Source organism: Myodes glareolus, chromosome 6 (genome assembly GCF_982192425.1).
Source record: "Myodes glareolus chromosome 6, mMyoGla1.1, whole genome shotgun sequence".
NCBI lineage: Eukaryota > Metazoa > Chordata > Mammalia > Rodentia > Cricetidae > Myodes > Myodes glareolus.
The window spans coordinates 9,089,086-9,101,652 of record NC_142031.1 but is presented as its reverse complement, the minus strand read 5'-3'; the positions used below and the strand labels follow the sequence as shown (position 1 = coordinate 9,101,652).

Here is a 12,567-nt window from a genome sequence, read left to right as displayed (position 1 = left end):
GTTTGTGTGTCTGTGCGTGCATGCATGTGCACATGCATGTGTTAGGTGTGTGAAATCAGTTCTCTTCTTCCATCTCTACATATTTTCCGGAGATCAAACTCAGGTCCTTGAGTTTACATCCTTGGCAGAGCAGATGGCAAGGGAGCCATCTCACTGGTTCAACCTTTAACTTCTACCTTTACCTCTCAGCACTAAAATTATTACAGACACCGACCTTTAACTTCTACCTTCACCTCTCAGCACTGAAATTATTACAGACACCGCCATGCTCAGCACCGGGATTAGAGACACACACCACCATGCTTAGCAGCGGGATTACAGACACACACCACCATGCTTAGCACTGGGATTACAGACACCGCCATGCTCAGCACTGGGATTACAGACACCGCCATGCTCAGCACTGGGATTACAGACACCGCCATGCTCAGCACTGGGATTACAGACACCGCCATGCTCAGCACTGGGATTACAGACACTGCCATGCTCAGCATTGGGATAACAGACACTGCCATGCTCAGCACTGGGATTACAGACACTGCCATGCTCAGCACTGGGATTACAGACACCGCCATGCTCAGCACCGGGATTACAGACACACACCGCCATGCTTAGCAGCGGGATTACAGACACTGCCATGCTCAGCACCGGGATTACAGACACACACTGCCATGCTCAGCACCGGGATTACAGACACCGCCATGATCAGCACTGGGGTTACAGACACACACACTGCCATGCTCAGCACTGGGATTACAGACACCACCATGCTCAGCACTGGGATTACAGACACACACTGCCATGCTCAGCACTGGGATTACACACACTGCCATGCTTAGCACTGGGATTACAGACACTGCCATGCTCAGCACTGGGATTACAGACACTGCCATGCTCAGCACTGGGATTACAGACACTGCCATGCTCAGCACTGGGATTACAGACACACACCGCCATGCTCAGCACTGGGATTACAGACACCGCCATGCTCAGCACTGGGATTACAGACACATACCACCATGCTCAGCACCGGGATTACAGATATACAGTACTAATTCCCACGTATACCCTAGTAGGGATCAAACCCAAGGTCTGAGGGAGGGCATTCTCAATAAATACTCAACCAACTGAGCCACACCCCCCAGCCTAGCAACTCTATTTTAGATATCAATTATAGGTCATCAGGATGAAGTCATGAAGAAAAGTCCTGTCCCAAGAATGAAATAGCATTAGGAAGGGAGAGAGCCTCGCTGCAGTCCTAAAAGGCAGGAAGCTGAGATCAATCTCTTTCCACATTCCACCTGAGGCCATGGTCCTGGAAGGAAACCCCTCCACCCCTGGCTTTGGACAATGAGCAATCAATACCTGGATCCAGAAAAGGTGTTCCTGTGGACAAGGGAGAAGTGGGCTGCATCCTGCTGCTGGTCTGGGCATCTACCAGGAGGCTCAGGGTAGAGGCGGTACTGTAGGCGGTACTGTACCAAAGGAAACCCAGGACAGGGATGACAATCACAATTGCCTTGCAAAAGGGGTGTGTGTCTAATCACCCCTTTTGTGAAGGGTGATTCTGGCTCTAGAGAGGCAGAGAGGGCCTGGGAACCCAAAGCATCTGCACAGTCTTGTCAGGCATTGTGGTGGCAGGGATTGAGTTTCTAGACCTGGCTTCACAATCCTGTCATCATGAAGACGGACACACAGTTGTGTCCCCCCAACCCCACCAAAGATCTACGGGCCGGATGACAGCCCAGACCACCCCGGGCAATACCTGAGCATACAGGGGCCATTCCATCCTGTCTACAGGAGGGGTTAGGAGTCACCTGGCAGGCTCCTCACTGCTTTCTGAGGTGCTGAAGTCAGGAAGGGTCCCTGAAGATGGCAGCTCTGAGGTCATATTCATCTCTGCAGTATCTATAGGGATGATGATATATTAGAACCCGTACCAGAGACTCTGAATCTCCAGGAAAGACTTGACTAACACGCAGTGGGAGGCGGTGGGAGGTGGTGGGAGGCGGTGGGAGGTGGTGGGAGACGGTGGGAGGCAGTGGGCTGTAGTCCCCTGTAACACACAATTCTTGGCTACAGCTGGCAAAGACCAGCGGGATTATGTTCTAAAAGATCAAATTGGAGAGACTGTGGTGGCGTGGGAATGGTACCTGGCAGCTTCTACTTTTATTTAAAAGAAGTCTAGAGATCAGCAAGATGGCTCAGCAGGTAAAGACACTTCCTGCCAAGTGTGACGACCTAAATTGGATCCCTGGGACCCAATGGTGGAAGGAGAGAACTGACTCCCACAGATCATCCTCTGACCCCCAGATGCATCTCACCCACACCCCCACACACACACACACACTCACCCACACCACACCCACACCACACACTCACTCACCCACACCACACACACACCACACTCACACACACCATACACACACACACACACACACACACACACACAAACACACACACACACACAAAGGGAGTGGGGTTTCAGAGCCCAGTGGGAGGGAGAGCGGTCCTTAGGGGTACATCCATGAAAGAGAGCCTGCCCCTCCTCTCCGTTTCTCTGTTTCCTGGCTGCCGTGAGGTGAGCAGTTTCTGGGGCGATCAGCTGCCTCAGGCCCAAGCAGCTGCAGACAAAAATCTCCCCAACTGAGAGCTAAAAAGAACCCCTTTCCCTTATAAAGATATGGTGTGCTTGCCACAGAGATGGAGCGTACACACACACACACACACACACACACACATACACAAACCCTGATTTTTGCATTGGCCACATAAAATTACAGGTGGTTGTTCTGTTGGTGTGTGTTTGGTTGGTTGGTTAGCTGGGCAGGTGGGTGAGCGGCTGAGTAGGAGGGTGAAATAGGGTCTCACTATAGCACTGGCCAGCCTGGAACTCACTCTGTAGCCCAGACTGGTCTCAAACTCACTGAGATTCCCCCTGCCTCTGCCTCCCAAGTGCTGGGGTTAAAGCTCTGCATCATCAGACCTGATAATGCTACAAGTTTGGTTTTTGTTTTTTTCGGATTTTTTTTTTCATTTTTTTTTTATTATATAAAAGTTTCCATTTCCGCCCCCCCTCCCAACACCCTCCCACTTCCCCCACTCCCCCCCTCCTTCCCCTCCGTCCCCCAGGGCAGTCAGGGTTTCCTGCCCTGTGGGAAGCTCCAGCTCCCTCCCCCTCCCTCCAGGTCCAGGAAGGCGAGCGTCCAAACAGACTGGATCCCCAAAATCCAGCATATGCAGAGGAAACAGGTCCCAGTGTCATAGTCAATGGCTTTTCAGAAAGACCCCGGGCCAGCCACAGTCAGAGAATCCGGCCAAATTCCGAGAATCTGGCTAGATCACGTCCTCGTTCAGTCCCAGTCCGACTGGCCCTGGTAAATTCTCATCAGATCCGTTCCCTTGTATCAGTGGGACCTGATAATGCTACAAATTTGCTTTGCTTTTTGTTTTTTGGGTTTTTTTTTTTTTAAGATTTTGACCTAAAAAAAAAAAATCAGTCAGGCATGGTGGGCAGGCACACCTACAATCAAAAAATGCCACACAAGTTTACCTGCCCAGAGGCCAATTTGGTTGGGGCATTTTCCCAATTGAAGTTCCCTCTTTTCAAATGACTCTAGTTTGTATCAAGTAGACAAAAAAAACTAACCAGGGCTACAAAATGAATTCTGAGCCAGCTAGTGCTATAGAGCAAAACCCTCTCTCTCACTCTCTCTCTCTCTCAAAAAAAAATAAAATAAAATAAGAATAAAACCAACAACAAAGGCATCTTATTAACATTTCTCGGGAGTTGGAGAGATGGCTCAGTGGTTAAGAGCACTGGTTGTTCTTCCAGAGTTCAATTCCCAGCAACCACATGGTGGCTCACAACCATTTATAATGAGATCTGGTGCCCTCTTCTGGCGTGCAGGCATGCATGCAGGCAGAACCCTGTATACATAATAAATTAATCTTTAAAACAAAACAAACAGAGAAGTGAAATAGAAGCAGCGTCCTCCACCACAGGAGCCATGAAGAGGATACTTAGGGGCCACAGGCAGAGCCCACCTGCTCTGTCACTAGCACCCTGAGTACAGAACAGGGACACCCAGCCCCTGTTCTAGACCCTGGCGTGCAGGACACTCAGACATTCTGGGAATGAAATAGGCCTCTCAGGACCTCTGGCCCTTGAGTCTCAGCCTCAGGAGCTGTGCCCTAGAGACGTTCTTCTGACCCCACTGGGCAGCTAGGGCCCCTCATCAGACAGCAGCACCCTGTGAAACTGCCACAGCTTCAAGCAAACAGTACCTGGGTCTGGACTGGGCTCCCTTGTCTGGGAAGACAGAGACTCTGGAGCCTTCGACAGCTCAGCAGCATCTTCCTGCACAAGGTGGGTGTTCTCTTCTGGCAGCGAGCTCTTCAGACTGGCAGTGGCTGAGGGCTTTAGAGTGGGTGTGGCCTGAGGAATGGCATGGCTGGAGAAGAAGCCAGACACAAGCTTGATCACTCTACAAGCCAAGGAGGTCTGGGCTTGGGGATTAGTGTCTATGGAGAAAGGCTCCTGTCTCAGCACTCATTGGCCCTGCTATGAGCTCCTGAGAGCAAGAGCTACATTCTCTAAGTCTTCTGGGACACACACAGCAGGGTCCCCAATGACTGGTGACCACCCTAGAGTCCTACAGCCTGAGCTGACCCTACCCATGCACCTATGTGCCCCGAGACAGAGTGGCCCATCCAAAGGTCACCCGGAGGGGTACAAAGGAGACCAGGAGTCACCTAGTAAATGTCTTGCAGTCATCTGGGTTGGAGCAATCAGGGCCAGGTCCTGGGGGAGGCAGCTCACAGACAGTGTCCTTCTCTGCTGTGCCTGCAACGGGGACAGCAATGGCTTCAGAACAGACACGGAGGAACCCAGAGTCTCCAGGAGCAGAACTGCCACCACCACAAGCAAAGTCATAGATGACAGTAGCCACACAGAGACGACGGCTTTCCCAGCATCTCCTCACTATCCCTCCTCTTGGGTTGCAGGGTGCAAACCTATAGTTGCTGGTTGCTTACCAGTTCACAGACAAAACACAGATATAAATGAGAGGTGGGAAAAGGCAGAGTCCCTGGCTTCAGCCATACCTGAAGCCACGCAGCACTGTTCTCCATACTTTTCATTTTACACACATGCATACGCACACACACACATCAGGTACCCATATCCTTGTATGCCGGGCGTCCTCACCAGGCTGCCCAGCGTGTAAATGAGTCTGTCGCGCTATGTAATAATAAGCAGGAAGTGCTCAACAAACAGCATGTCCCTTTCCGCACCTCAGCTCCAATCTCATCTCTGAGAAAGGGACCCACGTGGATTAGCAGATGCCCTGACGGCTTCAGCAGAGGTGACCACAGCAAGGTCAGCAGTGTGAGGAAGTTGACAAACTTCAGCAGAGCGTCCAGGCATGGCTGGTAGAGGACGTTCTGTGTCCTTGGGCTACTCGACTGCCACCTCCAGGGGTCAAACTCCCCAGTCACGGAAAGGGGCTAATGGAGTCTGCCCTGAAAACACTCGATGATTGCGGAGGAAGTCTATGATAGCTTTGGGCAGAACAGTGACAGCTGCACTCTTCACAGGAACACAAGTTTCTTTCTCCTTTCACGACTAGAAAGCCTCTATCCCCGAGAGCTGCCTTCTGGGAGATGGGCCTCCAGGGCTGAAAAGAGTCAGGTGGCCATGGCAGAGCCCCTGACCGGATGTGCTGTGGGTCACTGTGCCAGCTTGAGTTTTCTGGAGACAACATTTAAAATGGTAAAAAGGAGAGCCAAGGCTGGTGGCACATCCCTTTTTAATCCCAGCACTTGAGAGGCAGAGGTAGCCAGGTCTGTGAGTTCCAGGCCAGCCTGGTCTTCTTAGTGAGTTTCAAGGCAGCCAAGAGTTACATAGTGAAACCCTGCCTCAAGGAAAGGAGGAGGATGTGTCTTGAGAGATGTCTTTGTAGCTAAAAACACTGGCTACTCTTCCAGAGGATGGGGTTCAACCTGAAGCGCCCACCTAGTGGCTCACAACCTTCTATAACTCCGGCTTTAAGGAATCCAGTACCCTCTTCTTGTCTCTCTGGGCACTAGGCATGCATGTGGTACACAGACATATGTGCAGGCAAAACACTCGTGTGTGTGTGTGTGCGTGTTATTTTAGATTTAATATATGATATTAAATCTAAAAATAAAAATAAATCTGGTTATGGTGGCACATGCCTGTAATCTCAACAGTCAGGAGTGTGAAGAAGCAAGATCACAAGTTCAAACTCAACCTGAGCAGCGGAGTGATTCTGTCTCAAAAGATAAATGAAGAAATAAGAAATTAATTTTAATAATAAATTGATCTGGTCTAGGAGTATTGCTTAGTGGTATAATACTTGCCTAACCTGTAAGGCCCTGGGTTCAGTCCCCAATAAAGCACACACACAGACACAAGCTAGGCACTTGGAGGATGAGGCAGGGGGATTGCTGTTGTTTTGAAGCTAGCCTCGCTACATAGTGACTTACAAGATGTCCTGGGATACAGAATAAGATCTGATCTCAGAAAGCCATCACCTAACTACATAATGATCCATGTCAGTCAGTAACAGATATAAATATAATGATATACATTACATTCTCGCTTATTATTAGGTGATCAAAACCCACTGAAATAGACTGAACACCTCATCCTAGACCAGCTACATTTTTTCTCAAGACAGTGTTTCTTTGTGTAGTCTTGGCTGTAGCTCTGTAGACCAGACTGACCTTGAACTTACAGAGATCCACCTGCCTCTGCCTGAATGCTGGGATTAAAGAAGTGCACCATCACCTGGCTCCACCAGCCACATTTTAAGTGTCCCTTAGCCATGTGTGAGCAATGGCAGAGCTTCAGAGACAGCCCTCTGTCGCCTCCAAGTGGCAGTATCAGGAACACCACTCAGACAGCCTTGTCCTGCTTGCTGAAGAGAAGTTCCAGAAGCCTCAAGGTGTGTCCTCACGTGGGGGGGGGGGGGGGACCGGCCCCACCCACAGGTGCCAAGCTTTGCTAAAGTGCAACCTGAGGCCCACCTGAGCGCTTTCCCTCAGCAACCCTGTTCTGCTTGCAGACAATGGGATCTGTGTCCCTTAGTACCGAGCATTCCGTGACACAAGCCAGTCGGACAGAGTCCACGAAGCCAGAACCAGAAATGCCATGGACACGGGTTACCAAAAAAGATCCCCATAGGGCCTGCAACTGTCAGCCCTTACCATCAGCTTGTATCTCAGTATCTTAGCGTTCTCGATGTTTACTTTTCATACCAGTGGGTAGACTGAGATACAACACACGGGAAGGGCACACAGGGTTTTAACATTGTAATAAAGAGTCGGAACCTCAAACAGTCAACTCTGTCTGTCTGGGAGGAAGCCTCAGTTCAAAGGAGGGAACTATTTCAGCCGTCAAGAGGTGGATAGGGACAGCGAGGGCTGCATTCCAGGCACTGGGAAAGGTTGGGGCAGCGAGAGACATAAGGGCAACAACAAAATTACAAGTACATGAGACACTTGTCTTGAGCTGCCTTCTTGACAACTCTGAAACCTGGACAATGAAATGCTCCTCAGAACAGCGGCTGATTGTGTTTGAGACAGCGTGTCTCAGGAGGATTCTAGGCAGCACACAAAGAGATGGGCTGCACAACGATGACATTAAGAGACATCTCCATCTCCAGAAGGAAGTGAACTACAGGATATGGCAACAGCGCTTGAGATACTTCGGCCATGTTATGAGAATGAATGACGCAGATACCCGAAGAGAGCATTGCTTGGAGGAGTGCACGGGATAAGGCGAAGGGGAAAGCACGCGGATGGACAGCATAGAGGAAGACTGTGGAACGTGGGGTATGACAATAGCACAGGCATCTAGGACTGCCCAGGACAGGAACAACTGGAGAACCGCCATAAACGGGCTGCCCATGCATGCTTCAGCATTGCTGGGGCACCTGCATGCTGTGTTGTTGTGGGGGTGCCCTTTTGGCCCCCCACCTCCCACCCCATGTCTCCCTTCTAAAGAGCACCACCCCCTTTCTTGAGGACAGAGTCTCACTATGTAACCTAGGCTGGTCCCCCAAACAGCACTTTTAATGGCAACCAGGGAGGATCCATGATTCTTAACCCTTCAGTGATCACGAGCCCCTCCTTCATATCTCCAGGAAATTAGAAGCTTGGAGATGGTAAGGTCTGAGGTCACAAAGCAAGGTGGAAATTTTTTTTCTCAGCATTGAACTGGTGTCCAATGTCTCAGTACCTCTCCCACCCGACACCCAAATCTGAAGCAGGAAAGCCAGCTCTGATTAGTCAGGGAACTCCCAGGGTAGACACCTGAGGCTTCCTACTGTTTGTGGGCCACTAGAGAATCCTGCCCAGCCCCAAGCTTCAGGGCTGGGCCTCAGCTAGCAGAGTACCTCTGCTGGGACACAGATGTGAGCAGCAGAAAGCTCGCTTCCACCTGTCTGTCCCACGGTGCAGGGAGGGGAGCAGTAGGGGACCTGTGGCAGGTCCAGCAGCAGTTGCAAGTAGGCTAGAGATGGGGGCACTCACCTGGGGACTTGACGACCTGGCCCCCAGAACAGCGGGAGTGTTGGATGCAGCGGGCGCAGGAATTGACAGCCTGCGTCTTACAGAACGTGCCGGACTGACACTCACAGACGCGAGAAGAGTTCCAGGAACACGGAGCCTTCTCCACAAGACCTGAGGGACACAGAGAGGGTCACAGAAGGAAAGAGGGAAGCCAGGGAACCGAGGGACAGTCCAGGATGAAGGTAAGATGCCACACGTCCCTCTGTAGCTCTCCTCAGATCTCCTGACGTAATGTCTGGGAGGGCAGTGTGAGGGTAGCCTTCGCCTCTAACCCAAACACCTCACACTGCTACAGAGGTTACAAACAACTAAATGTGGGGCTGAAGAGATGGCTTACTGGGTCATGCGCTTGCTTGGCGAGCATAAGGTCCTGAATTCAAATCCCCAGCACCCATGTGAAAAATGAACTGAGCAGGACCCCATATGTCTGCTGCAGAAACAGGAGGACTCCTGGGCCTGGCTAACCAGCCCATGGAGGTGAATCAGTGAGTTCCAGTGAGAGGCTCTGTCTCAAAAACTAAGCTGAAGAGAGCGACTGAGGAGACAGCTGGCATCAGCCTCTGGCCTCCACAAACACACACAACATGCACTTGTGAATTCGAGAACATGTGCATATACAAAAATAAATAATGAGGACTGGAGAGATAGATCAGACGTTAAGAGCACTGGCTGCTCTTCCAGAGGTCCTGAGTTCAATTCCCAGCAACCACGTGGTGGCTCACAACCATCTGTAATGAGATCTGCTGCGTGAAGGCAGAACACTGTATACATAATAAATAAATAAATATTTTAAAAAAATAAAGAAAGAAATAATGTCCCTGGACCTGGAGGGAACTGAAGTACATGTCACTGTGTGACAAGCCATTCCGGAAAGGCTTTACATCGTGATTCCATGGGTCTCCTGCCAAAGATGAGGTTCTGATCTGACTATAGAGGCAGGAGGGATATCAGTGGTTGCCATGGTGAAGAGGATGGGAGGATAAACTCCAGAAGCACGAGGAGTTTTAGGAAGTGCACTGGATGTTCTGGGTGCAGATACACACTGCCCATTGTTAAACCCACAGCATGCCCCCCACACCAGCTGAATCAGGGTGAGGATGCACTTGGGAACACAATATCCGTACATACTCATCCCCTGTGCTGGGGTCTGACTATGAGAAGATCCCCTCTGAGAGAGACGGCTGAGTGTATAAACCGCTTGCTATGTACACATAAGAACTTGAATTTCATATCTGCAACCCATAGTTTATGAGGTGGGGAGTGAAAGGATGGAGAGATGGTTCAGTGGCTAAGGGCACTGTTTGCCTAACATGCTCAAAGCACTGCATACAACTCCCAGCCCTGAATGAACCAGGCATGCAATGCACACCTGTGATCCCAGCACTCAGGACATGGATGCAGAAAGACACACACACACAAATGAGAAAGAAAATATAATCCTACAAGAAGAACTTTGTATTCATTAAACAAAATACACAAGTCGGGCAGTGGTGGCACATGCCTTTAATCCCAGTACCCAGGAGGCAGAGGCCGGCAGATCTCTGTGAGTTCGAGACCGGGCTGGTCAACAGAGTGAGTTCCAGGACAGCCAAGGCTACCCAGGGAAACCCTGTCTCAAAAAACTAAGACCAAAAAAGAAAAAGAGACACTGAAAACTTTAAAATATATGATTATTAGGTTTCAAGAAAATCTCAACACATCATCCAGCCTAACCACACCCCCAAACCTACACAAAACCAAAACACCAGACCCCATCACTAAACACAAACGATTAACATAAGAAGAACCTGTTCCAAGAACTTTCCTGGAAGTGTCATGGTCTTCGAGGATGACGAAGGACTTGGGAAATGGCAGTTCCTGTCTCCAGGCCACCAGCTCAGACTCTGCCTCCACTAGTCACCAAGCTCCCCAGCTCCAGGAAGACCCTTCACAAGATCCCCAGACTCCTCACTACAGAAATGACCTAGGAAAAGGGTCCTCCCTAAAGCCACTGGGAAGGCATGAGTCCTCCCTCCAGGGAATTATGCTAGGTCTCTCTGAAAAGCATGGATTCAAAAGATGATATCAATTCTCAAATCCAGAGAGGTAAACTGAGGCACCAGGGGACCGAATCCTGACACTTCCTGCCTCTCAGATACGTGCCAGGGAGAGAGGACAGGTCCTTACCTTCCAAACAGGTCACGCAGGCTGTGCAGTGCCCATCCTCATTCACGTAGTGGTCGGGATCACATTGCTTCCTGCAGTGGGCAGGACTCTGTGGGCATGGCTGTGTTGGAGACAACCCTGGAAAAAGCAGCAGAGAAGTTCTAGCTAGGCTAGGTCACCTTGATAATGAGCTGACCTTCCATCCTCCATCTGCCATACCTAAACCCATGGTTGTATCCGATAACTCTCATGTTACAGATGGAGGCATTGACTAGGCCAGCAAAAGGAGCCATCCAGGTGTGAGGGGAAAACTTGGATCTGGCATTCCTGACAAGTGGTGGCCTCGGACGATTGCAATGACATCATTCGCACTAACAAGATCGGTTTCTCCTAGCACTGAAAGGATTAAAGGGGCTGTGGAGATCAGTAAACACAGGCTGCGTGCTGGCTGTCACTCTCAGCAGAGGTCCCGAGCCTCTGAGGGAATTGAGGGGACTATAGGCAGTCAAGACCATGAAGATCCTGACCCAAGCTGAGAGGCCCTAGAATCACCCAGCAATCTTCCTCCCATCCTCCGAGGACTGGAGATACTGGGTGATGATGCTGAGGTGGGGAATAAATGAGGAGTGGGCATCCCCCACCCGCACCCCAATGTCTGCTTTGCCAGAGTCTGCCAGGTTTCTTCAGGGCTGTTTCCCACATCTTGGGCACAGAAAGAGCACGTGACCCAAGCGGACCAATCAGAACGCTTCATTTGTCCCATCATGTGACTCCAACAGACCAATCAGAGCATGCCATCTTACTCACCAACTGTGATTGGCTCAACCTGAGGACATGACCATCAGCCAATAAGTCCCACCTCTGAGCATGTTCACACAAGGTATTCTGGTTTTACCACTGAATGTCTGGAAGAGGTAGGCTTAGTAGCGTATTCATTTAATCACGACTAGGAATTAAATCTCAGTATCTGAATTCCCTGAAATACCGCCAAGATTGCTGTGTCTGTCTCCAGCCACCATTGAGTCCCCTGTTGCAGAGCCTGGCTCATATTTGGTGAGCCCGGATTCTGCCGACTTCCTGAGCAAAGATGGAGAGATGCCAGACTCTTCCCTATCCCTACCCTATACAAGGCCTGAAAGGAAAGGGTAAGGGCTCAGGATTCTTTATTTTAGCCCAGGCTGAGCTTACTAGCAGGTGATTGTGGGCGAATTCTAGAACCCTTCTATGTCCAAGCTCCGTCTCTGGGTTCATATGAGGTTCAGGCGCTGACGTGGGTGAAGGACCAGGCCTCCATTGTAGTGCCCTGGTCCATCGGTAAGTACCGTTGGTCATAGCATGAGGCAGGGTGAGCTTGTCGTAAGCAGAAAATTGGGTAGTGGCTGCCAGGAGAGTCGAAAGGCCTACGTAAGATGAGCCGTCGCCATGGGGCGACCTCTCAAACTCAAAGGTCTCCCAGCTTCCTTCCTCCACCGGCCCACCCACGTGCAAACACTGCCACACAGCTGAGCGCTGATTTGAGAGGGCAGACAAAATGTCAGAAATTTCCCCAAAACACGGAAGGAGGGGGTTTTTGGTTTTCCTTTGTGGCTTACCCGGAAGCACAGAGTCAATAAAACTCCAGCAAAATGCCCCGCCCACCACCGAGGCCTGAGGTACGCAGCTACTTTAGCACAGGGTCTGAGAGAGGGCAAGTGGGAGGAAGGAGCAACCACATTCCGTCAGTCACAGCAGTTAGGTGGAGAAAGCCTAAGATGGAGGCGTCATGCTCGCAAACTGGTGTCTTTCTGCGAGGGACCTGTGGCCACGGAATGTCACAATACATTG

At 50.5% G+C, this 12,567-nt stretch overlaps 1 protein-coding gene across 3 annotated transcripts in view; it reads right to left on the bottom strand.

Moving 5' to 3' along the window:
* Tnfrsf8 (TNF receptor superfamily member 8) overlaps window positions 1-12,567 on the bottom strand; it is a 49,674-nt gene that overhangs the window by 19,745 nt on the left and 17,362 nt on the right. For all 3 annotated transcript variants that reach the window (XM_087906896.1, XM_087906894.1, XM_087906895.1), the window contains exons 3-8: window positions 10,765-10,881; window positions 8,560-8,709; window positions 4,756-4,846; window positions 4,288-4,454; window positions 1,818-1,908; window positions 1,366-1,475 (exon numbers count right to left, since the gene is read on the bottom strand). In XM_087906896.1, coding sequence (XP_087763022.1) covers window positions 1,366-1,475; window positions 1,818-1,908; window positions 4,288-4,454; window positions 4,756-4,846; window positions 8,560-8,709; window positions 10,765-10,881 — 726 coding nt within the window. The remainder of the gene's footprint in view (window positions 1-1,365; window positions 1,476-1,817; window positions 1,909-4,287; window positions 4,455-4,755; window positions 4,847-8,559; window positions 8,710-10,764; window positions 10,882-12,567) is intronic.